At 58.4% G+C, this 24,307-nt stretch overlaps 10 protein-coding genes and 1 non-coding gene across 11 annotated transcripts; 5 read left to right on the top strand and 6 right to left on the bottom strand.

The window, feature by feature from the left end:
* Nucleotides 1-374: 374 nt before the first annotated feature.
* On the bottom strand, nucleotides 375-1,439 carry PSEUBRA_002226 (Alcohol dehydrogenase GroES-like protein; the record flags this gene model as incomplete). The annotated part of the gene is made up of 1 exon (XM_016435401.1): nucleotides 375-1,439. One exon carries the CDS (start codon nucleotides 1,437-1,439, stop codon nucleotides 375-377), a length of 1,065 nt encoding a protein of 354 aa, XP_016293132.1.
* A 652-nt stretch (nucleotides 1,440-2,091) lies between these two features.
* Nucleotides 2,092-2,805, bottom strand: PSEUBRA_002227 (uncharacterized protein; the record flags this gene model as incomplete). The annotated part of the gene is made up of 1 exon (XM_059464808.1): nucleotides 2,092-2,805. The coding sequence occupies one exon, from the start codon at nucleotides 2,803-2,805 to the stop codon at nucleotides 2,092-2,094; it is 714 nt and encodes a 237-aa protein (XP_059321248.1).
* A 1,155-nt stretch (nucleotides 2,806-3,960) lies between these two features.
* PSEUBRA_006456 lies at nucleotides 3,961-4,062 on the top strand. Its single transcript has 2 exons — nucleotides 3,961-3,996; nucleotides 4,027-4,062. It is a non-coding gene; the product is annotated as a tRNA-Thr (tRNA).
* A 380-nt stretch (nucleotides 4,063-4,442) lies between these two features.
* PSEUBRA_002228 (UBA/THIF-type NAD/FAD binding fold) lies at nucleotides 4,443-6,917 on the top strand (the record flags this gene model as incomplete). Its single annotated transcript, XM_059464809.1, has 1 exon — nucleotides 4,443-6,917. One exon carries the CDS (start codon nucleotides 4,443-4,445, stop codon nucleotides 6,915-6,917), a length of 2,475 nt encoding a protein of 824 aa, XP_059320752.1.
* Nucleotides 6,918-7,000: 83 nt separating this feature from the next.
* Nucleotides 7,001-8,833, bottom strand: PSEUBRA_002229 (Dihydroxy-acid/6-phosphogluconate dehydratase; the record flags this gene model as incomplete). Its single annotated transcript, XM_016435406.1, has 1 exon — nucleotides 7,001-8,833. The coding sequence occupies one exon, from the start codon at nucleotides 8,831-8,833 to the stop codon at nucleotides 7,001-7,003; it is 1,833 nt and encodes a 610-aa protein (XP_016293134.1).
* A 557-nt stretch (nucleotides 8,834-9,390) lies between these two features.
* On the top strand, nucleotides 9,391-9,990 carry PSEUBRA_002230 (uncharacterized protein; the record flags this gene model as incomplete). The annotated part of the gene is made up of 2 exons (XM_059464810.1): nucleotides 9,391-9,541; nucleotides 9,647-9,990. The coding sequence occupies 2 exons, from the start codon at nucleotides 9,391-9,393 to the stop codon at nucleotides 9,988-9,990; spliced, it is 495 nt and encodes a 164-aa protein (XP_059320753.1).
* Nucleotides 9,991-10,722: 732 nt separating this feature from the next.
* Nucleotides 10,723-11,356, top strand: PSEUBRA_002231 (uncharacterized protein; the record flags this gene model as incomplete). The annotated part of the gene is made up of 2 exons (XM_016435391.1): nucleotides 10,723-11,055; nucleotides 11,126-11,356. 2 exons carry the CDS (start codon nucleotides 10,723-10,725, stop codon nucleotides 11,354-11,356), a joined length of 564 nt encoding a protein of 187 aa, XP_016293136.1.
* An 869-nt stretch (nucleotides 11,357-12,225) lies between these two features.
* Nucleotides 12,226-12,633, top strand: PSEUBRA_002232 (uncharacterized protein; the record flags this gene model as incomplete). The annotated part of the gene is made up of 1 exon (XM_016435397.1): nucleotides 12,226-12,633. The coding sequence occupies one exon, from the start codon at nucleotides 12,226-12,228 to the stop codon at nucleotides 12,631-12,633; it is 408 nt and encodes a 135-aa protein (XP_016293137.1).
* Nucleotides 12,634-12,787: 154 nt separating this feature from the next.
* On the bottom strand, nucleotides 12,788-16,006 carry PSEUBRA_002233 (Helicase-associated domain protein; the record flags this gene model as incomplete). The annotated part of the gene is made up of 1 exon (XM_016435400.1): nucleotides 12,788-16,006. The coding sequence occupies one exon, from the start codon at nucleotides 16,004-16,006 to the stop codon at nucleotides 12,788-12,790; it is 3,219 nt and encodes a 1,072-aa protein (XP_016293138.1).
* A 445-nt stretch (nucleotides 16,007-16,451) lies between these two features.
* On the bottom strand, nucleotides 16,452-18,272 carry PSEUBRA_002234 (NLI interacting factor; the record flags this gene model as incomplete). Its single annotated transcript, XM_016435402.2, has 1 exon — nucleotides 16,452-18,272. One exon carries the CDS (start codon nucleotides 18,270-18,272, stop codon nucleotides 16,452-16,454), a length of 1,821 nt encoding a protein of 606 aa, XP_016293139.2.
* A 1,504-nt stretch (nucleotides 18,273-19,776) lies between these two features.
* PSEUBRA_002235 (Myc-type, basic helix-loop-helix (bHLH) domain protein) lies at nucleotides 19,777-23,412 on the bottom strand (the record flags this gene model as incomplete). The annotated part of the gene is made up of 1 exon (XM_016435404.2): nucleotides 19,777-23,412. The coding sequence occupies one exon, from the start codon at nucleotides 23,410-23,412 to the stop codon at nucleotides 19,777-19,779; it is 3,636 nt and encodes a 1,211-aa protein (XP_016293140.2).
* Nucleotides 23,413-24,307: the final 895 nt, after the last annotated feature.

Here is a 24,307-nt window from a genome sequence, read left to right on the forward strand (position 1 = left end):
CTCTTGCCCCTCTTTAGGCCAGCCCGACTTGATTTGGCCTAGACGTGCGCTCCGAGGCCACAAGCAAGACAGATGTCACCCCCTCGACTCGCTCGTCATCCATAACCTCTCTGATCTATCAAACGTTCCTGAAACCAAAGCCTTACAAAGACAATTTCTGAACTCAGATGTGTGTGGACCCGACGTAGCTGTTGTGTCGATCACGAGTGCAACATGAACCTTCTCCTAAGCATCCCGAATCTACGACGCCCCAATCGAGTCGAGATGGCTGCGCGGACAGGTGTCTGACTGTTGATCGCTCACCAAAGCACGCAGTCGTCATTCACGCCTCACCCCAACACGCTAAAAACAATTCGCATTGCAATGCCGTCACCTCACTTGTGCTCCATCTTAAATACAGTCTTAAGCACCTTCCTATCGTTGAACAACCGATAATACTCCGGAGCATCCTCAATCGGTCTGGTATGCTGAATAAAGCTCCCGAACAAATCATGATGCTTACTGAGCAGTTTGACGGCGGGATCGAACACGGCGCGAACCGGGCAGCGGCCGAACTGAAAGCGCAAATTCTTGTTGTACAGATCGGGACCTTGGAGGGTGACGGTGTGGGTGTGAATGCCGCACGAGGAGATGACGCCGAAGTTGCGAACGATCTTAACGGCAAGATCCAACGCCGGGCCGGCACCGACGACTTCGAGGGCGACATCGGCACCGCGACCGCCGGTGGCGTCTTTGAGGGTTTGAACCGGGTCATCGTCGGTGAGGTGGAGAGGGATTGCACCGTGCTTGTTGGCTTCGGCGAGACGTTCGGGGACAGAATCGACAGCGTAGACCGTCTTGAAGAACGAACATGCCGCAGTGACCGCACAGAGGCCGACAGGACCACAACCGATCACGACAGCAACCGTGTCCTTGCGCTCCGCCTCGTTGAGCATCGTGTACGCGTTGTTGGCAACAAAGTAGCCCGTAGGGAAGATGTCGGCGGTGAGCAGCATGATCTCGTCGGGCACCTCGGCGGGGATCGGATACAGCGTCGTGTCCGCCAGCGGCACAAGAACGTATTCGGCCTGAGCACCGTCGAGAGGAACGGAGCCGAAAACGCGGGATTGAGTGCAACGACCCGTCTGGTTTCGGTTGCAGAAGAAGCAGTCGCCACAGGAGATGGTGAAGGGCGAAACGACCTTGTCGCCTTTCTTCCATTTGGAGATGCCCTCGCCGATCTCGTAGACTTCGCCGACAAATTCGTGGCCGAGAACAAAGTCGTATTTGGGCACGGGCTGGTGACCACGGTAGATGTGGAGATCGGAACCGCACAGAGCGGCGAGGCTGACTTTGACAACGACCTCGCCTTTGCCGGCTTTGGGGATGGGTCGCTCGAGGACGGCGACCTGCTCGGGACCCTGAATGACAACGGCCTTCATGGTGGTGGGTGCGGACATGGTGGATAGATCCGGTTCGCTGCTACTGGAAAGGGGCCGAGCGAAGATGCGATGACGGTGGTGGTGGCGAGAGAAGGTCTGAGTGAGCACGGACCTGGATCAAGGCAGGCCGTGCTCAGGGATGTCGCGTGTCCTTGTTCGATTCCCCGCAAAAAGTCGGTGACAGCCGAGCCGAGCTTTCCGTTGACCGGACCAGCCGGCCAAAAAGACGGACTTACTCGGCTTCGAAATTAAGCGCTCGCGGTCATCTGACCGGCCACTTGACCGCATGGGCATCTCTTCCAAGCGTCCGTTGCGCTCAGCTTGAATGGTTCAGCGCTGATTCAGTCACACGCTCTAGCGCGGCGTTAGCTGGCTCAGCGTAATACCTCAAGCACGCTCGGCCAGCAAGATTGCGTGGAAGAGCTAGATCGCGTACGCCTCCGCTTCGTGTCAATCAAGGGTCCTGTCAACCTTCGCCATTGTTTCGCTCACCATGCTCTGTTGCTTCGACGTTGCACTTGCGCTCTGCGTTCTTGAGACAACCGAGACAGCTCGTACACGAAAGCTTACTCGGAACGTGAACTTTTGATTGAATTATTCTGGGAGTACGTTGAGGAATGATGCGAAGGATGACGTGCGACAATGGAGAAAAGAGAGGTAGCCCCTTGGCTCAAGGCTCCGCAGAGATATTCAACCGTCTGCGAGAGTAATCAGCGGGAGCGAAGAGATCATGATAGCTCTCCAGATACCGAATACTGATACGGAGCTTGGCAAGCTCGACTTCGGCTTCTGACAGCTTTTTCGCGTCCTCCAAATCATCGATTAGATCCGACAGAAAAGTCTTGTAGCTCGGCAGCACATCTGCTGGAGGAGCAACAAGCTGCAACTTTTCACCGGAAGCGCCAATTGTGTCGGACATTAAGCCTTCGCGAATCTGGCAACGGCTCAAAACGTTGGAAATGAGCCGGGCGTACGCCGGCTGGAGTTCCCGAAAGAAGTCTTCTGGCGAGACGGACGATGTTCGCTCGAGAAGCCTGTGGAGATGTTCGAGAAAAGCGCCAATACTGGGGCTGCTTGCAGGAGAGTCTGATCCGATAGCTTGCATGGAAGCGCCAGCGATGTCCGAAGCTTCGGTTGCCTTCTCTGCCTTGATGTGAGTAGCGGTGGTGGGAGTCGCTGACGCAGCGCTGGCTGTGTGATTGCCGAGGCTCTGAGAGTCCGGCTGGCCAACAACTTGCTCGAGACCGACGCCAGCTCCTGCCGAAGCGCCGAAAGGGTGCCCAAGGTTCAATACCTCGAGCATAGGCTGCAAGGACTCGGGAGAGTCACCAAAGGTGGCGCCAATGCTCAAGGCCTCAATCAAGGGTGGCAGGGAGGACGGCATGGCGAGGAGGGTGTGTGTATCTCTCGGGAGGAGAGATATGAGTACATGTATAGAGACGTTGGCAAGCAGGGCCGACAAGCTCGGAATTGACAGACTCAGTCTCGAACAGACGCGGGTCAGGCTCTGAGTGCGAGTGTCACAGCGCTGATCCACCCTTTCTCCGCGAGCCTGTGACTGCGTACAGAGACGCGATTTGGTGGAGCCGACACTCTTGCGGAAGCCCTTTGTTCTGGAGAAAAACGAGACCCACCACACACGGAACGAGATGAAGTGCAAAACCTAAAGTGCTCCCTGCGCAGCGGGCCCACTCCCCGCGAAGGCTGGGACTAGGCGCACGACGACACAGCCACATCGTGCGGATCGCGGTCACAAAGCGTTGACTGAAACAAGAATCTTCGAGAGTGAGCGTCGAACGGGTTCCTGCCCAAGGCAGACAGCGTTGCTACGAATCTGGATGAGAGCGAGACCAACTCGGTCCGCAGCGCTGATGCGAATCTTGGCACACCGCAGCTATGCAACTTTTGTGAGTCCTGTGAGCGGTTCCGGTCCATGCAGAGACGCGGCCAGCTGAGCTGGCGTGCAGTCCACGCTTGTGGTCATAGATTCGTCTGAAGGCTGACAGCGAACCAAGAGAAGGCCGACCGCATCGCCACGAGTGCTTCAGTAGAGTGAGCGTCAGACACTGCGCAGTGTCTTGTTCCGCACTTCAACTCGCAGCACCACACGCATAGACAGCCCTCGCGCAGTCTCACCTGCCATTTGAACGGATTAGCTGGACAGCTCACACCTAGCTCGCACGGGGTTATGCTGTTAAAGTCGGGTGGTTATCCGTCCTCGCACAAAGCGTTGTGACGAATCTGAATTACGCCTTCATGTCACACCCCGCGGCGTCCGGTTAAAGTCGAAAGAAAAATTCCGGCAGCCACGCACGGTATTTCTTTTTGTTCTTTTCTGCACCAAGATTTTTTCGGTCTGAAGATGCCGTCTCACTGACACCATCTCATCATACTTTGCTGGTCGAATATCGCATTTGCTTCGAGAGCACATGAATCACAACAGTGTGAGGCTCAAAAACGCCAGCCTGCTTGGCTAAGTGGTACAGCGCGGCATTTGTATAGGTCATGAATCACAACAGTGTGAGGCTCAAAAACGCCAGCCTGCTTGGCTAAGTGGTACAGCGCGGCACTTGTATAGGCACTCGAACAGTGTTCTGATCCAGGCATGCCGAGATCACTCGTTCGAACCGGGTAGTAGGCAGTTTCTTTCATTTTTACCGCAAGATTGTGGCCAATACATGGATTTTTTTAACCGCAAATTTGAGGCCAATACATGCCCTGAAGCTTGCAAATGAGTCTAAGCGCAAGAAGGCTCGAGTCGAACGGACCCTGTCAAGACCACCGAGTCGATGGGTGAGCGTCGTACAAGCCTTTTTTTCTTCTGGTATGAAACAGAGTCGCGTGGCACCGGAAAAACCAAAGAAATGTGATTTTAGAAAATTGAGCTTTTCTCCACTTGAATCACACCAAGATGTCATCGGCGAGCTCCTATCCCTCAACCAAATCACATTCTTCTTTCCAACCGACTCCATCGCAACTGGCTTCACCAAAGACGGCCGCAGCCGTCCGTACATCGCCAAGATGTCAGACTCTAGCACCTCTCCATCGTGGCTATCTGCGCTGTCGACGAGCAATGGCAGGAATGCTCTGCTTCTGGGCTCGATCGCTGTCGGCTCGTCGATAGCCACCGCTGCCGCCATCTTTGGAACACAACGCATCACACGGCGGAAGAAGCGTCAAGACCTCTCTGACACTGTCACCAAGTCAGCCAACGCTCAAGGCGCGGACCGCCTTCAGCGCTTTGATCTCGATCGCGACGAGGCCTCCTCCACCGACGGAGGCACGCCACGCTACCTCTCGGGTCTACAAAGCAACTCGCTACGGCCTACATCGCATCTGCGCAACGCGACGAGCTTCTCATCCAGTCTTCCACAGTCCCCCGCTGGTCCATCTCGCGCCGACACCGCCGGCCGCAATGTACCTTTCGCCCGCAAGCGTCAACCCTCCGTCGAGCAATGGGACGAGTCTTTGATCCGCGAACAACTCTCGCGCAACTACAGCTTTCTCGGTGAAGAGGGTATGACGGCGATTCGCAACTCGTTCGTCATCGTCGTCGGTGCGGGAGGCGTAGGCTCGTGGGCAGCGCTCATGCTCCTTCGCTCCGGCATCTCCAAGTTGCGCCTCATCGATTTTGACCAGGTGTCGCTCTCGTCGCTCAATCGCCACGCCTGTGCTACGCTCGAGGATGTTGGACGACCAAAAGTGGTGTGTTGCGCCGAGAAATTTGCGCAGATCGCTCCATGGGCCAAGCTCGAAGCATGGGTAGAGCTGTTCAAGGGCGATGAGGCGGAAAGACTTCTGGGTGGTAACCCAACGTATGTCGTCGATGCGATTGACAATATCGATACCAAGGTGGATCTGCTGCGGTTCTGCGCGGAGCGAAAGATCAAGGTGATCAGCTCGATGGGCGCGGGAGCCAAGAGCGATCCGAGTCGCATCCAGATTTCGGACATCAGCGTGACGTCGGAGGATCCGCTTGCGAGGAGCGTGCGGAGAAGGTTGCGGGCGCTAGGATTGCCGCCCATCCCGCCAAAGGAGGTCGAGGAGAAGGCCAAGCGCGAGGCGGAACAGCTCGAGAAGGCACAGACGAAGGGCAAGCCTCAGCGTCCGAATAACCTCGGCAAGGGCAAGAAGGGCGGTGACAAGCAGAAGTTGGATGTGCCAGCAGCTGAAGCGGACCTCGACCGTACACCGATGAAGGCGAGCCCCAGCGACGGACTCTCGAGCAAAGCGGCGGGCGGGGACAGCAGCGGGGCTTCCTCACCCACACTCGCTACGAGTGCAAGCCGCAACCTTCGCACAAAGATATCGTCTTCACCCTCTCCGCTCGCTTCTCGTAGCGGCAGCTCTTCCGACCTCACCTCGCTCAACACCTCCAGCACCGACAGCGCATACGCACCTGCATCCGGGCTCAGCTCCAGGGCTGTTTCCTCATCAATGCCTCAGCCACCACGACACAGCCGACGAGCGAGCAGCGTGTCCTCCTTTGGCTCAGGAGCGTACGCGACACCGATGACCACACCTTCAGACGAGATGGCTGCGCTCCTTCCGGACGGAGACACCAGCTTCCAAGCGCTCGATGGGGACGAGAGCGCCATTGCCGAACCCGACACCAGCACCCTCGCACCCGTCCTCGATCGCCGCACATCGCAAAGCAGCGCCGCTGCGTCCGACGCTACCGCTGTCGACCTTGCCGCGCACACCGCTCCACGCACCGCCATCACCAACACGATGCGACGCCGCGTCTCGGACATGGAAGAGCTCTCCCCCTCTCCCTCTCCCTCCTCGCCCGCCCTCTCACGCTCCACCTCGTTCAAACCTACCCTCCCCACCACGCCCGCCGAGGAGACGACCGAACCGACGTTCTTCATCCCGTGCGTCTACTCTACCGAGAAATCCGACACACGACTCCTTCCCTTGGACGACGCCGAGTTCGCGCGGGGCAACGTGGACGAGCTAGCCGCATTGGAAGACTTTCGAGTTCGAATCCTTCCCGTCCTCGGCCCCCTTCCAGCCATGTTCGGCCTTGCCGTGGCCACCTTCATCCTGTGCGAAATTGGAGGACAAAAGATGGAACCACTCGCCTTCAAAGGTCGACGCAAACTCTACGAGAAGCTCTTCCACGACCTCTCGGTGTCCGAATCGCGTCATCCTCTCCCCGGCACCCAACCGAGGAAGGACGCCCAAGAGGGTCCGAGACACTACATCCCGTTTAGCGTCAACGACATCGCCTATCTGTTCGAGGAGGTTTTCCGGGGTCGAAGCGTTGTGCCGCCGTTCGATAGTTTGAGCGGGGCCCAGTTGGAGAGGTGGGATTCGACGTTGCCGTTGAGCTTTCAAAATGTGGCGTTGTTCTCGAGGGCCCAGGCGAAAGTGCATGAACGCGAGGTGCTAGGGAAGGGGAGGAGCCCGGTGGAGGTATGGGGTGGTGACGCGGCGAATATGGTGAGGAGAAGGATGGCGAGCGAACGCCGAAGTGGGTTCTTCCGATTCTAACCCTGAACGCACACTGGGGAACATGCAATGCAAGCTGAAGGTGTATCGATTACCAGTGAGAGTGTATACTTTTGAGAGCGAGATCACATATCGGTGATGCATCCGTGCGAAGCGTCGGCGACGTTGCGCACGAACTTGAGCAGATGACCCGACTTTGGCTTGAGTGGCAAGGCCTTCCACGCCGCCCTCCTCTTCTCCAACTCCTTCTCATCCACACCGACCAGCTCCAAACTGTTCGACTCCGCATCGATGCTGATCACATCCCCGTCCTGGACGAGCGCAATGGGCCCACCCACCTGCGCCTCGGGCACCACGTGTCCAATCACAAACCCGTGACTCCCTCCACTGAACCTTCCATCCGTGAGACACGCCACGTCCTGCCCCAGCCCGGCACCCATGATCAAACTCGTCGGCTTCAACATCTCGGGCATGCCCGGTCCACCTTTTGGTCCCTTGTATCGCAAGACGATAACCGTCTTCTCGCCCTTCTTGATCTCACCCTTCTCGACCGCGGCGACCATGGCATCTTCGGTATCGAACACCCTCGCCTTGCCGGTGAAGCTGAGACCCTCTTTACCGGTGATCTTGGCCACCGCACCACCCGGGGCGAGGTTTCCTTTGAGGATGCGGATGTGACCCGTGCTCTTGAGCGGACGGTCGACGGGTCGAAGCACATCCTGACCAGCGGGAAGCTTGCCACGCTGATGCGTCCATCGGTCCACGTTCTCGGCCAGCGTCTTACCCGTCACCGTCATGTGCTCACCCTTCATGAGTCCCTGTTCGATGCAGTACTGGATGATGGTCGGAATACCACCGAGTTTCGAGTGGACGTCCTCCATGACGTACTTGCCCGATGGCTTGAGGTCCGCGAGGAAGGGTGTGGCGTCGGCGATGCGCTGGAACTCGTCGATGGGCAAATCGATCCCCACCGAGTGGGCGACCGCAATCAGATGAAGAACCGCATTGGTGCTGCCGCCGAGGACCATGGTGAGCGCAATGGCATCTTCAAAGGCGGACTTGGTCATGATGTCCCTTGGCTTGATGTCCTGCTCGAGCACCAGACGCATGGCGGCGCCCATGTTTTCGGCCTCGGCGATCTTCTCCGGGTATTCGGCGGGGAAAGACGAGGAGCCGGGGAGGGTCATGCCAAGTGCCTCGGCGCACGAGGCCATGGTGTTGGCGGTGTACATTCCACCGCAGGCGCCAGGGCCGGGACAGGCGTTGCGGACCGTATCGTAGCGGATCTTTTCAGCGTCGGGAGTGCCACCGTTGGCGAGATACTGGCCGTACGATTGGAAGGCGCTGACGATATCCAGCGAGCCTTCGACGCTAGCGCATCCACCAGGTCGGATGGTACCGCCGTAGAGCATGATACCGGGGCGGTTGAGTCGGCCGAGCGCCATGAGCACACCGGGCATATTCTTGTCGCAACCAGGGATGACCACACAGCCATCGAGCCAGTGACCACCGCAAGCGGACTCGACCGAGTCGGCGATGAGATCACGCGAGGGCAGCGAGTACGACATGGCATCTGTACCCATCGAGATGCCGTCCGAGACACCGACGGCGCCAAACTGGTAGCCAGTGAGACCAGCTTCCTGAACCGACTTTTTGACGCGCTGCGAGATGGAGAGCAGATGGGCGTTGCACGGGTTGCCCTCATACCAGATGGAGCCGATGCCGACCATGGCGCGGGTGAGATCCTCGTCGGTCTGAATACCTTCGGTGGCGTAGAGCATGGCTTGGGATGCACCCTGGTCCTTGGGCTTGGTGATAATGCGCGAGTACTTGTTGAGGGCGCCAGGGGGAGCTCGCTCTGCGTTGAGCGAGGAGGAGGTGGAGAGGGCTCGACGCTGGGCGAGACCGCCGCGAAGGAGCGGAGACGCCGCAGACGACCGGAGAGCGGATCGCAGCATGATGAGTGAGGGCGATGCTGTGATGGTGATCGAGGGGTGATGAGAGAGAGGAGAGGAGGTGGAATTATGATCTGGCAAATGCCATTTCTTCCAGATTGACACACAATTGAGCTTTGCTGCCGAGTCATTTTTCAAGCGGGGATTTTGGTGAGAAGATTATGCACAGAGAGAGCTGCTCCCGCTTTTTTCATCGGCCAATCGCGGCGAAGCAGTTGCAAGCTAAAAAATCTCTACGTGTTGGTTGATCTTTTTCTAACATCATACAATTTTGCTTGAGTTGGTTTCACTTCGGCTGGCGAGGGTCCAAGTGTTGGTGCGTGCTGGCTCAAAATTTCGTGACTGCGAGGCACCAGCGGAGTTCCGTTGCTGGTGAACCCTGAGCGGTCTGCCTTTGCTTGGCGAGCAGATCAGGTCACCTTCATCAACTCGTCCTACCACTTCCATCCTCGACATCGACGCTGCCCCAACATACGAAGCGCTGAGGAACATCAGCTGCTGCATTCGGTCTCGATCTCCAACACAGCCAGCGACACCGCCAACTACTGAATATCGGCACGATGAGGACCCAACGCAGCATTGCTCTGCAGTGCCTCGCACTCATGTTGCTCGCTCTCTGCGCGCTCGTCTCGGCACAGCAGAGCGGGTCTCAGACTGCTTCGTCGACACAAGCATCTGCTACCAGCAATGCGCCTGCATCGAGTGGTACTGGTAAGTGCTTCGCCTTCTTGCCAGCGAAACAATGATCCGCGTATGCATGCTAACCCGCTTTCTCGTATCCTCGTGCATGACGTCTTCCCCTGCTTTCCTTGCTAGCCACATCCGCAACATCAGCATCAGGGTCCAACGTGGCATCTGGCACAGGCTCCAGCACTGGCAGCGGCTCCTCCATCACGGGCTCAGCTGGCTCCACAAGCAGCGCCTCGTCGACCAGCACCACCCCGACCACCTTCCCCATCGCAAGCGTTCCGACCACCGGCTACTTGGCAGGCACAGCAGCGGCTCCCGTCCCAGGAGGCGGCTCAGGCGCTCAAGGCACAGCCGCATTGGGTCCCAACGACAGTCACATTGTTAGCGCCGGCGCGATGCTGCGCGCTTCGCTACCGGCTATCTCGGCGAGCATCGTTGCGGCGGGCGTGGGTGTCTGGATTCTGCTTTGAGGTGAAAGGGCCGACTCGACAAGAGACGACCGGCACGGAAGGGGATTTTTTGCTGCCCGGGGATCGCGATGGTGCGTGGAAAGGACGGCTGAGGACAGTAGCTTTACAAAGCCCGCACTGCTCGATGCGGGAGCCTGTTGTTGAGGCAAGCGTCGTCGCAGCTCTTCCGCCACGGTCCTGGCTGTCTTTTCTTGTCGGATCGTTCTCTCCGGACTTCTGTTTCCGTGTGTCTCTAGCAGCAATGGACAATCAGTTTCGCTTTTGAGTGTCAGAGTGATGCGGTCTTGATGGTTTTTAAAGGTTCGATCTGGACGGCCTGAGGCTCGGATTGAGAGCTCGTTTCTGGCTTGGACACTGTGACGGTGAAATGTGGGAAGCGCCTCAAAGGTTCGCTTGTGTGCACGGCGAAGGCTGTCGCCTCTGCGCAGAGCTCGTACAGTAAAGAGGCCAAGTCGAGAACAGGGGGTAGGAACTCACGTCAGACACACCGTTACAGCTACAAGCAGCTCGGGAATTGACCGGCCAAAACAAAAGAGGCCACGCGACCAAAAATGCGGAGTTGACGATAGATCTTCTCAACATCAGGCGTTGCCAATTCAAGCTTGACGCCCTTCCTCCATCATCACCCCTAGAGACTTGTCGAGATGGTAAGTGCACCTCGACCTAGCGGCTCCTAAGAAGGCACATCCGATCGCTCACTTATCAACTTCCCGAACCCACGCATTCGCACTCATGCAGGCTCGAGGCAGCGCGAAAAAGACGGCTACGGGCAACACCTTCCTCCTCACCCTTCTGCGCAATGGCTTCCTGGCCACCAACACGCTCTACCTCCTGGTCCGATTCTGGCTCTTCCGGTCCTCTGTCACCAAGCGCGTCATCTTTGGCTATGCCGCATCGGAGGCGATCGCAGTAGCGCTGTGGTTGACGCTGCAGAGCATGGCTCGCCAGGGCAACGATCTCCAGCAGAGCGGGCTGACGCAGTACATGTTCGACATCATCTACGTCACCTGGTTCGTCCAGATCGCTTCGTTGGTGTGGGGCAACTTCTGGTATCTTTACCTCATCGTAAGTTGTTGTCCCTGTCTACCGGCTATTTGGTCCTTCGGGACGCTGACATGTACTTTCTGGCGTACAGATCCCTGGATACGCAGCGTTTATCATCTACAAGAACATCCTCCTGCCTTATCTCTTTCGCGGTCAGAGTCCATTCGCTTCGCTGCAGGGGTTGCTCGGGCGGGGCGGCGGTGCTCAGGGAGCCAATCAGGCCGCTCCGCAACAGCCGGGAGAGCCCGTCTCGAAGCGTCAGGCAAAGCTGCAGGCCAGGGCGGCCAAGGGGGACCCGAGGGTGCAGATGCGAAAGCGCTAAGGAGGGAGCTCAGGCCGAGAGTCGGATGTCACCCGACGCGTGGGAAGCTATGTACCAAGAGAAAGACAATCAAAGAGATCGCAAAGGTCGACGCAGATGGAGGCATGTGACGATAGCGAAGGGTGGGTTGTGCGCGCGAGTCGGCGCGGGGATTGAGGGTTGACAACGAGGGCGGGCCGCTTCCGCCGGTCGGTCCATCCGTCTTGCGCTGGCAGGCAGGGCAGACCATGCATTCAACTCACCCGGGTCTTGTCCGACGCCGCTCGAGAGGAGCGTGAGAAAGTGTAGAAACCCGGATCGTGTGGACCAGCTAGCGTGATCGAACGGCGCGGCCGATGGACCAACCGAGGCTTGCTGTCATGCCGGACGAGTCCGATCTGAGGCGGACAAGCTCGACCCAGCCACCACCAATCCGTCTGCGTGGTCACGAACACTGTCCGGCGGAAGCGATGGGCTTTTTGAGGCGCCGTCACAGTTCCCACGGTGGACGGCAGATGAAGCTCCATCAAGTTGACCCACATTTGTTTACCTCAGCCTGGTTTGCGGGTCACCCGACGTCGTCACACGCCCTTGTGACTCTGTTCGATATGATGTGATGTGGCGGAATGAAGCGGTGACATGAGGAGAAGGCTGCTCAGCCACCCCTGGCTCGAAGCAATGCGGCAAGCTATAAGATCCTCTTCCCTCCCTCCCACCAGACCGACCATCAGCTAACGTCGCCTCCGACATCCTGTTACTGTTTATCCCCCCGTTCAGCGGTACCTGCTATCCAGATCCCAACTCGTAAGCGTGTCGCCGCCCATCTCCAGCCTTGCTTGACTCAAATCTGATCCATTCCATCTCTATCTTTAGAACCGTTGCTCTTCACCATGAAGCTCATCCTCACCCTCACCATCGCCATCCACACCATCCTCTTCCTCCTCAGCGGCGGCGTCCTCGCCATGCCCTTTCCTCAAGGTCCCCTCGGTCCGCTCGACCCTCCTGGCCCGCCCGCTCTCCGCGGTGCCATCTCAGGCCCCTCCTCCCTAGTCCTCCTCCAGCTCTCCTCAGGCCAAATCGCCCGTTGCACCCTCCCCAACGGCCGTACGCGCGCCAAAGCCGACATGGTCTCGTCCAAGCTCGTGGCGAGCGGCAAGATGACTTGCAAGGATGCACTGCATCGTGGCAGCGGTAAGACGCTCTGGTGCGAACAGGGACAGTTGACGGACGATGATGAGGCGATTGAGACGCTCATGCAGGCGTGCGAGGTGCACGAGGGGCTGCGATCCGTTGTGTAGGTCCAGGGTCGGGACCGTGATCCGGTTTGGGTTGTCAGGTGACGATGATCACGCGTGTTGGTACGATGCTCGCGCCAATGTCATGCTTTCAATGCTCTCATTCCGAGCGATGCACAGAACCGACTGCTTTGAAGGACTCGATTACTTGTGCTGTCTACCCCCTCGCACCAGACGTCAACTGTGCCGCACTCGCCGTCCTCCCCTTATACACTCCCTTCTTCGCCTCATCCCCCACCTCTTCTTTGGTAAAATAATGCTTGGCAACCTCCAACAGCCACTCTCCCTTCACCGCCATCACCTGACGCATAAAGTTCTTACTTGTCTCGACCAGTTCGAAATAGCACAGGAAGGGACTCTGTGGGATCTGCTTGTATAGACAGCTGGAGGGGTGGACGTAGATGGTGGTGTTGCCTTTCACTCCGCGGTAGGCTTCGGCGCCTTTCTGAATCCTGGCCGTATTCATGAAGTACCCGGCGAGAATACTCTTCTGGATGCCAGAAACATCGTTTGGATCGGCATTGCTTTCGGGTTGGAGTTCGACGCGTTCGCACAATCCTGCTAGTTGGTCCCGCACATCGCGCACCCGCGCTAGCACTTTGGGCTGGAGGAAGTTATCGTGGCAAAACTGGGGATCGTAGTTGGTCTGCACCCACTGTTCCCACACGTTGAGCAGGGTGAAATGGTCACCGATGGGAGAGGTGAAGGTGGCCCTCGCCCGGTCGGCGTGCAGCTTCTTGTCCTTGGGTCGAAAGAATAACGCTGAGGACTCGGAGAGCATCGATACGATTGAGAGGACCTCTTCCGTGCACCGGTAGTGCTCGGATGCCAGGATGGCTTTGGAGAGTTGAGGATCGACGGGGAACTCTGCCATTCGTCGGCCAAGTTTCGTCAGTTCGCCCTTGTCATTGAGTGCGCCGAGGGCGTAGAGCAGTTCGAACGAGCGCATGAGCGTGTCGGACGGTGGGGGATCGAGAAAGTCAAAGTTCAGAAGGTCGTTGATGCCGAGCGATTTGAGGAGGAGGACTACATTGGCCAGGTTGGTCCGTTGGATCTCGGGCGTGGTGTTCTCGTCCATCTCGTTTTTGAACGCCCAACGGGTGAAGAGGCGGAAGCATTTGCCAGGGCCGACACGACCCGCTCGACCGGCACGCTGGTTCGCCGACGCCCGGGAACACGGCACCACCGTCAACGACGACATGCCCGTCCGGGGATTGTACGAGTTCTGCTTGACAAACCCAGGATCGATCACGAACACCACGCCGTCGATCGTGATCGAGGTTTCGGCAATGTTGGTCGCCAACACCACTTTGCGCGCTCCCTCGGGCGTCGGTTCGAAGATCTTGGCCTGCATCTCGCTGGGTAGGTTGGCGTAGATCGGACAGACGATGAGCTCGGCGATCTTGTTGCCCAACGCTCGACTCGTCTCTTGCAGATTCTCCATCGCCGCATCGATCTCGTCCTGGCCCGTGAGGAAGACGAGGATGTCGCCGCGCGGTTGGGTCGTGTGGATCTGAAAGACGGTCGTGATGGCTGCATGGAGGTAGTTCGCCTCGGGTTGCGGGGTGTAGTGGATATCGACGGGGTATCTGCGTCCAGGAACGTTGAAGATGGGCGCATCGTCGAAGAATTCCGAAAACTTTTCGGCGTCGAGCGTAGCACTCGAGATGAGCAGCTTCAGATCCGGTCGGAAGCGCGCAATGTCCTTGACCAGCCCGAAGAGCACATCGGTGCTGAGCGTACGCTCGTGCGCCTCGTCAATGATGAGCGCCGAGTACGAGCTCAGGTCCGGCTCGGTGAGAAACTCTCGCAACAGCATGCCGTCCGTCATGTACTTGATGACCGTGTCGTCGGAAGTGCAGTCTTCGAAGCGGATGCTGTAGCCGCATTCGCGACCGAGTCGGACGCCCATCTCTTCGGCTACACGTGCGGCAACGCTCATGGCGGCGACCCTGCGCGGTTGTGTGCATCCGACCTTCTTGCCGTTCTTGGTGTAGCCAGCTTCGTGCAGGAATTGAGGCAACTGCGTCGTCTTTCCCGAGCCCGTCTCGCCGACGACGATGAGCACCTGATACTCATCGATGGCGTCGAGAAGCTCCTGTCGCAGAGCGTAGACCGGCAGAGATTTGCGAGTGGCCTGGATCTTGGCGGCTTTCGTCTCGGCTTCTTCGATCTGCTGTTGCAAGAGCTTGTCTTTGGCGCTCATCGAGGTCGAAGTGGTGCCGGCCATCTGCGACTCTACGATGAACTGGATCGTTTGACTCTCGTCGAAGACATAGTCGTACTGGTCGACAAGCTCCTTGGACGCTTCGGTCGCTGTCTCTGGCACGTAGCGAGAGCGGTCGATCTGCTCCTTTTCGAACTGCTCGGCGTCGGTGACGTGCGACTGCTGCGCGAGGCGTTCGGTTCGTGCATCGTTGTAGCGTTGGTACAGAGCTTGCTCCTTTTTAGCGACGTCGAGCTTGCCCTTCTCGGTGATGTAGTCTTCGGGCATGGCGTAGCCGGTGTCTCCATCGTCGATGCGTGCCCTCTCTTCTGCAAGTCGAAGGACCTCCTTCTTGTATTCGAGATCTCGCTCTTCGCGCTTGGTCATCTTGAGACCGCGGAAGAAGCGCTCCTCGTCCTGAATCTCGAGACGCAGGAGCTCCATGCGCTGCTGTGCGCGCTTTGCGAGGTACTCTTGCCTCGATCTGTCGCGGAGACTGGGCATGGCTGCGGAGCGTGCATCGTCGTCTTCGGCGAGCAATCGGCGTGCGGCTGCTTCTGGGTTGAGCCGGGCCGAGGTGCGGTCCTCGACAACGTTGCGGGTGCTGCCCTTGTCCTTATCGCGGATACGTTTAGAGAATTCATCTCGCTCGGCAAGGTCCTTGAGGCGTGCACGCTCTCGTGACTCTTCGTCGGATCCAGATGCATCGTGGCGCGGGCTGGGCGACCTTGAGATGCTACGGTCTGCTCGCAGTGACTGCGAACGGGGTCGCGATTCCAAAGCGACTTCGCTGGCGTCTCTCTTCTTCTTCTTCTTTTTCCTTTCCGGCTTGATGGCGAGCTCCTCTTGGCCGTTCTCCTCGTCGAGCAACAGACCGTAGCGCTTCTTGCTGCGCTTTGCATCGTCTTTGGCGTCGTCTCTGCTTGCAGCGGCTGGGCGGGGCTGGCTCTGGCTGGCTCGCGGCACGCGTCGGTAGAGCTCATTGACAAAACTGCGCGCGTCATCGCTGGACGGGAGACCGAGAGAGGTGAGGCTCTGAAAGAGGTTGGTGGGCGTCTTTGCTGAAGATGCCGAGACCTGGACAAAGTCGATGATGGAGGATTGCGAGAGGCCAAAGAAGCGCATGCTGTTGTCGCTAATCCAGCGCCGGAGGTCGGGATCTGAGGCCATGACGGGCGCCTCTTGCGGTGTTTGTCCGGCAGCAGAAAGTGGGTCGCGGATGGGTGAAGGGTCATCGAGGTTGAGAAGAAAGCAACGAGGTGGAGGATTTCGACTGAGGCTCTTGGCTGGATTTTTGACCACCTCGGATCGCGGTCAACCTTTCTGGACCCTTGATTCTCCTTACAACCCACGAACAAGGTTGCTCGATGACCTCAGGGTCATCACGCTGGGTTTCATAGCGTAACGGACGCGACGGTCTGCCTTGCTCAATTACGATATGTCGATGCTGCACGTCGAGGGTCTCACAGTCGCACAGATGGTGTGTTTGTCATGTGATTGCATGTGTGAGCATGTGCTGGATACCGAGGCATGCATGAGAGAATGTTCTGTGATAGGGAAAGGATGAAGAGGAGAGTCCTAGGACAAGGGCGGTGGGTATAACAAATGACGTCTCCTACAGCGCGCCATCCAAGACGGCCCTCACATCATCCACGTCGGCCAGATCCGCCAGGAAGGGACAAAGATCCGTAAGCTCCGTATCATGCGGGTCATTGAACCAGCTGCTGATCGGCACCGCGTTGTTGGGGTGGAAGATGTAACTCGCCGGGCTGTTGTCGATGATAATCGTGTCGCCAATGTCGCGTCCCAGCTGAGACAGATCTTTGACATAGTTGCCCTTGTGGTTGTAGCAGCTTTCGCGGAACAGGCGGTGTCGGACGGCCTGGTGGATGTCGAGCATGTCCAGTACGGGGTCTGCGTACTTGCTTAGGGATGCAGTAAAGACGACAACTTCGTAGATGAGGCCCATGGCGCGCAAAAACTCGTCGACACCGGGCCGCTTGATGACATACACGTTGTGCACCGTGCCATCGATCTCGACGGGGACGATAAAGTCGGCGTTCTGGATCATCTTGAAGGACGAGTGGACGAGCGTCTCGTCCAGGTCGAGGACGAGGCACTTGCGACCCGTATCCACCGCACCGATGGGGGGGAGGAGCGGAGAGGGGTTGCCGAATTCGTCCAGCGGGATGCCGATGCCGCCAGCCAGAATGAGTCGTTGTTCCTCCGTCTGGTCGTCGGTCAGGTAGTCGTCTTCGAGGTCCATTTCGTCTTCGTCGTCCTCATCATCATCGTCGGAGGCATCGGACGACGAGGTTGGGGAGAGAGATGTTCGAGCACCATTGACACTCGACGCGCGAGACTTGCGGGCCTCGTCCGCCGTCACGAAAGAGGCTCCCGGTGGCACTACCGCGCCGGACATGACGTCGCCCGTCTCAGCTTTGGGCAGCTTGGTGCCCCCTCCTGGTGTGGTCGGATAGTCGGCGCCAGCAGCAGCGCCTTTGGAGGTGGGCGTGCGGGGCGGCACCACGACGGCTGCGCCTCCAACGGCGGGTGCTGCTGCTGGCGCTGCAGAGGTGGTGGGACGCGCGGGTGCACTCGCGGCGCTCTTCTCGCGCATCTCGTGCTGCACCTCGCTTGACGTCGCCGATGAGCAGGTGAGGAAGGCTACCAGCCGCTGCCCGAAGCTTGGTTTGCTTGGCTTTGACTTGGTCGTTGGCGTCGATCTCGATGCTGTGGGTGGCTTCGCCGCGCTCGAAGCAGGCGCAGCCGCGGCAGCTGACGTCGTTTTGGGTCCGGCAGCGCCGACGGGTGCGGCGGCAACAGCAGGCGCTGCTGCGGCAGGGGCGTCAGCATGCTTGCGTGGAGGCACATCGATCAGCCCGTCCTTCTCGACGGTTCCCTCGCTGCTCTCGGTCGCTGTTGGAATGTTGGAGCTTCGGTTGCCCACTGCCGCCTCTTGGTCTCCTGCTGCGCCCGACGGCGCGAGAACGCCGCTATGCGTCATGGTATTCCCCGCACTCGAGGTGCCGACCAGCGTCGACGAAGCTTGATGTGAGTGTTGTGCTCCCGTCTCGTCTTGGCCGTCTACTGGTGGGGCTGTGGCTGCAACCGCACCGGAGGAAGCAACCGCAGAGTTGGCGATCGACTGAGAGTGGGCAGCTTCCGAACCGAGACGTGCTGCTTCAGCGACGGCTTCATCCTGGGATCTGAGTTGGGCGGCTTCTTGCGCCTGAGCGCTGCTGGCGGCTGCCGTCGACTTGCTCTTTTTCTTCTTCTTCCGTGATGCGTCTGCTGCAGCTGGTTTCCTGGCGACTTGAGTTGGTCGAGCACCTCGAGTCGCGACGGGGACTTGGCCAGGCTGCACCTGGGTGATGATGGATGCGAGGGCGGAGGACTGGGATGGGTCCGGGACGCTGGTGATAGGTGAACTCATCTTGAGATGCTTGGCGGTTCTGACCGGCAGTCCAGGGAGAGGAAGTGGGTCGAACGGGAGATTCAAGCGGCACGGGACGCCTCAGATGAGTCTGAAGAGTGCGCGCCACTAAGACCTGAGATTGGAAGCCAAGCTAGGGACGGTATGCTGAGAGAGGCGGTCGTTGTGACCTGCAGAACGAGGACTAGCCGCAGCTCGGATGAGTGATGGAGGAATCGATATCGGAAAGAGTGCCTCGATGCTTCTTGTCGATGGGAACAGATCCTGGTGCTGTATGCGGGATGTTGCAGTGAAGAGTGAAGGCAGGGCAAGAAGCTGAGAGCAAGCTTTGCGATTCCGAGGTATCAACGAGTGCAGTGCTTGTGATCGAGGTCTATTCTGAAGTCGAGATGCGTGCGGGTGAGCAGGAGCGTCGGGATCGAAAGGGGTGTCTGTGCGAGACGAGCGGGTGGGGTTTGATGTCTCGAAGCGGAGGAGTTGAAGGGATGCTCTCAAAGCGAGAGAGTGGAAGATGCTCGAAAAGAGTGTCTGTAGGGAAGGATGCAATGCAGTGGATGCAGTGTCGCGGAATGTCCAGATGGTGATAGGAGCTTGGGAACGAGGAGAAGGGAAAGAGGAAGGTAGGGATGATGAGATAGCAATAACGACGAAAGTCTGGAAAGTGAGGGAGACCAACAGTGAGCGCGAGGCGGGGCTGAGAAAGGGGGGAAATGGACAAAAGGCAGGTGACTGTCCCTGACTCTGTAGGCCTGCCACGGAGAGGAGCAGCGAGGCAAGCGAGAGACAAAAACAAGCAAGGGTCAGGCAGACATGCGCTCTGAAACTCCAACCCTGAGATTTTGGACTGCGATGGCCAAGCGAGATGATGCGACACGACTGTCACTGCACAGTCGAAATTGCGCCTTTGTGCTGTTGCTGATTTTTCAAAAACAATGCCATAAGGCGGCCTAGAGCAGGGTGCATCCACTTGCAGTGCGCTACAGCGCCAGACCCACTACTGATCAATGGAGTCCTGATAAGCTAGCAGGCACGTTATGCTCCCATCCATTATCAGGATATCAGCCTGGCAATCCCTCCACCGATGTCTATGGTGCGATTGATAGGATGGCCAGCTCATTAGCCCAAGGCTTCCAACCAAGAACTTCTTTGCTATAATATTTTAATGGGCGCGTTGCCTTATTTTTCTTGTCTCCTTACAAAAGGATCGACGCTGTGCAGCTCGTTTCAAATCGAGTTCAAGCCCAGACTCGGATGCCGGAATACAAATTTCAAATACGCGACACGGGCGCTCAGCTTCAGTCCATCGCTGTGCGTCCAACATCGAGTCCGCAAAGCGCAAGCTGACCACGATCATGTCGACCTTGTTCGTCGTCAAAAACCACACTCAGCCCCTTGCTTCTTTCTCGTAGCGTCAACGCATGTATAATGGATGCTGAACACAGATCAGGGTGTATTAGACGAGTCAATCATAGGAAATAAATATGAGCGGGTTCTCCAGGTGGAACTACACCTCGACTCCCGAATCGCTCTCCTCGGCGGCATCGAGCATCTTCCTTGCCAAGCCGCCTTCTGCGGGCAACCTGTTGATTCTCCTCCCCAGCGCAGTGCATAGATCCGTAATGGCATCCAAGCATCCTTCCAGCTCGTCCTCGTCCTGGGCGGGGATGTTGGCGACGAGCTTGCGCACGTGCAGGGTGGCAGAGTGCAAGCCCGCGACGTCAGTACGGCTGTCGGCAAACGTGCGGAGGAAGCCGAGCCAGGTAAGGAAGAGCGTGGCTTTGGCGTCGAGGTCGTCGCGCGCTGCTACTGCGCTGTCTGACGGTGTGGTCGCGACGAACGTGTGCAGCGTTGCAACGCTGGCCAGCTTGACACTGGACTCGGTGGAGAAGGGGTGCTCGTGGAGGAGCGAGGCGACGTGGCGGGCCAGGGCGAGGTTGCCCAGCACAGCGGACCAGGTGGCCAGCGTCACTTGAGCCATCTGCCAAGCGCGAGGGGTGGGTGGAGCAGTGCGGGCGAGCAAGGTGATCTCGGCGTGCAGCGTCTTGCGCTGCTCGGCATCTTGGACGATGTGCAGGTCCAGCCTCTGCTTCGCTTGTAGCGATACAAAGTCACGAACGAGCGCACCGGGGTGGGTGTCGGCCGACGAAGGGCACGATGCCTGCACAACGCTGGCCAGCAGACGACTCCACACAGCGGTCAGGCGTGTGCAGTAATAGACGTCGGCGATGGCAAGCACGGGAGAAAAGTCGCAATTGCGGGTGTCGGCCGACGAGGCAGAAGCCAGCAAGTCGAGCGCAGTGTCGAGGTCGAGCGAGAGCACAAACGAGAGCCACGAAGCGTCTTCCGTGTAAATCAAGCTCTCGTCTTTGTCAGACGCAGAGGGCGACAAAGCGTTTTTGCTGGAGGAAGGAATTGCATCGCCGAGACTCGATCGAGCGTCCGTCCAAAGTTGGTCGGCAATGTCCTGGACAGAGTCAACACCTTCACCCAGACGAGCGAGCGAGAGCGCGAGCGTTGCCTGAAGGCGAGGCAAGGCCAACACAGGGTCACGCGAGGCAATCTCGCGAGCGCCACGGACAAGGTCGCTGTTGGCGAGGCGAAGCGCCGTGTGGAGGCGGAGCAGCCAAGACGATTGCGACTTGCCTTCACACAGAGTCTCGACCTCGAGGAGGCGACAGAGAGCTGCTGCATCCTCGTTGGACACATTGCCAGCAGGCAGCAGCCTGTAGACGCGGGAGACGCGGCTGAGAGCAAGACGCGACGCGGCAACGGCCACGGAAGGCGCAGCGAAGAAGCCAGAAGTAGGTGCTGCGACGCGGGCACGCATGGCAGTGTCGAAAGTGGCGACATCCATCTCGCCCTTGGTCAACGCCAAGCGCAGCTTGCGGGTTGTGTTGCCGCTCCTTGCATCTTGCCCATCCTCGGCGTCGCCGATGTGTGCCCCCGAAGGCGACGAGCGCGAGCCAAAGAGACGGGAGAAGATCGGCCAAACGAGGAAGAGGAAGCAGAAGGCGAACGAGACGATGCGCAGCACTTCGAAGGCGAGGGCATGCGTGGGAACAGCGTCGAAGGCATGAGGATCCTGAGCGATGGAAGTAGCAGGTGCCATGTAGGTCGCGGAACGCTTGAGCAATTGACGGCTCGCGCCGACCGCGAGCTTTCCGACGGCAGGACGAGCAACAGAAACAGAGCCATCGGATGCGGTAGCGTCGAGAGCAAATTCAGTGCCAGATCCGATGAAGCTGATCCCCAGGAAGGTGGCCAGCATGTAGCGAGAGGAGGCGACCGAAGAAATGGCGCCACCAATGCCGGAGCGACGGCCTCGTCCCGCCTTGGATCCTTGACGGCTGCGCGCAGACGGAGGGGATGAGGATCCAGCGCTGGCGTACGAACTCTCGGCAGTGTCGGCCTCGTTCTCGTCGTCATCCGCCTCTTCATCATCGTCATCATCGTCCTCAGCTTCGCCATTGCCGGCAGCCTGTTCGGCTTCTTCCTCTTCTCTTGCGGCAACGGCGGCCGCGATGGCTTCTTGTTCCGCCACGACCTTATCCATCTCGGATTCCCAGAGCTCGAGAAGCTCCTCGCCTCCTTCGAGACTGCGGACGAGCTCCCGGAGACCGGCGACTTCGCTGTTCAGTCGCAGCTCTCGCGACTTCAAGTACTTGATGTAGTCAGTGGCCTTGCCGAGAATGGTAGCTTTGTTGAGCTTGGTCGCAGCAGGAACACCATCGACAAGGTCCTCCTCTTGCTGCGCCTTTCGGCTTCGGCGACCGGATGGCGTCTTTCGTGGACGGATCTCGCGCAAGGCCGGCACAGCACGACGGAGGGCGGCGATCCTGTCGTTGATGTTGTTGCGGTATCTCCTCTCGATCGCATTGTGGGCGACCTTCTTCTGCTGGCGAGTGGCGGGATCGAGGCTGATCTTGTCGGCGGAGGTCGCTGATGCAGAACTCTGCGCGACACCGAGTCCTGCAGCCTGTTCGCTGGCTGCCTTGGCGGCAGCTTGAGATTCCTGGAGTCGCTTGGCTTTTAGCCTCTCGATGGCGGCAAGAGCGGTCGCGTTACTGCCGACCTCCATGTGAGGGAGCTTGCTGCTGAGGTGACTGATGGGCGCTGCAGTGCCGGTCGAGGGCGCCTTGGACTCGGCGGCTGCGACAGTCGCCTTTGCCTTCTTGGCCTTGGGAGCGTCATCGGTCGGCTCTGCTTTGGTGGCAGCAACGACCGAAGCCCTCTTTGCTGCCGGCTTTACGGCATCCGCAGCGCTTCTCTTGCGGCTGGCGCTGCTGACGTTGTTGGTGGTGGCTGGCATGGACGATGGCATGGCGTCGTGACTGGGCGCGAGGAAAGATGGGTTCCACTGCTGAGACATGGTTGCGGAGGGCTGAGGTGGTTGAGCGACGGCGAGCGAAGATGTATCGCTGGGAGCCATTGAATGGGGTGGAAGCTGCATAGGTTGCAGACCGAACGGCGAGGTGGATGATGATGCGTTGAAGTTGAAGTTCTGGGTATACGGCGAAGTGGTATCGGAGCCGTGATAGGACTGCGCATAAGAAGCATTGCCAAGCTCGAAACTACCGTCCGGGCTGATGACGGCACCGTTGTGGGGAGCCATCGAGAAGGACATGTTGCGAGCCGAGGGTGCAACATCGGACTCAGGCGGTGTGGGGAAATGGGCGGCACCGTAGACGAGGTCGTTGATGCTGTTGGGGCTGGCGCCGCTGTCGCTCGAGCCAGAGACATAGGAGCCGGCATAGGAAGCGGAGAACGAGGCGAGGGAGGGAGGAGCCTCAAGGTCGGTGAAGTGGTCGGAGGGCAGGGTAGCATCGAGGATGGTGCGCATCATGGAATCATAGTCGTCGCTGGACCAGGGACCGGAGGGCTGGTTGTGCATGACACCGAGCTCTTCCTGCTTGGGAGCGACGATGCTGGGCAGCATGTGCTGTTGCTGCAGGATGCGCATGGCTTCGAGCTGAGCTTGGTGCTGGTGGTGCTGATATTGGCCATCCATGGAGTCTGGATGCTGCTGATGTTGCGCATGCTCTTGGTAGTGTTGCTGCTGTTGGTGGTGGTGGTGGTGCTGCTGCTGCTGTTGTTGTTGTTGAGGCGAAGGCCCACCGTGGTTCATTGGATTAGCAAACATGATAGGTGGTCTAGACAGCCCCTGAGACCACTGATAGAAGGAGGGCGTGTTTGCAGCAGACTAAATGCTCTGTCGCTGAGAAGACTGTGGGCTGTAACGTGATCAGAGAAGCAATGACTGTGAAGAGAAGGGCGGGTTGCGCTATGACAATGTCGAGGCAGAGGTGATGTATAGATGAAAGTGCCAATGAAAGGACAGATGTGCTGAATGAGGATGAGGTTGAGCTGCAGTGAGCGTCGAGACTGCTTTGTCAGTAGTGAGAATGCGAGGCTGTGTGCGGCGGTTTGGGCAAGCCTTAGCTGCGTGGATGGAGGTGAATCAGGCTGAGTCGAGGATCGGTTTCGAGAGGATGCTGAGAGGAGAGGATGCCGAAAGTAGGCCAGGGCTATCCGAACGGCTGAGGCAGAGAGACAGGCAGGCCAAGTGTGACAGATGCGAAAGGCGTGGCGGCGCTCAAGTGCAGCATCGTACGATTTTTGGTAAAGTGCGGATGGGCAGCTTTGGCTTTTTCAGGCTGCAGACCCTGCATTTTTGGACATGGCTCTCACCCGTTCGAAAGCCGTTTCAGCTCACGGCAACTCAAATGTCAGCCCATTTTGAGTCGTGGTCACTGTCATTCCTCCTGCCGATCCTGCGTCCAAGACACACCAAGCGACTTTCATTCTCGACCACGCGCCAGTCAACCCACGTATGGCTGATGCTCTTCTCATGCAATCCAGTCATTTAAGTCAGTCTCGCGAGGAGTATGGTGGTGAGGAGTATGGTGGTGATGGAAGGACAAGAAACAATGCAACATCTGTATACTTTATATATGCGACACCTTGCATCTCTGCCACCCTGCTTCTTTAGCTCAGTTGGTACGAGCGTCCGACTGAAGAATTCAGTTTCACCAGTC

Source organism: Kalmanozyma brasiliensis (assembly GCF_000497045.1).
Source record: "Kalmanozyma brasiliensis GHG001 unplaced genomic scaffold PSEUBRA_SCAF18, whole genome shotgun sequence".
Lineage (NCBI taxonomy): Eukaryota > Fungi > Basidiomycota > Ustilaginomycetes > Ustilaginales > Kalmanozyma > Kalmanozyma brasiliensis.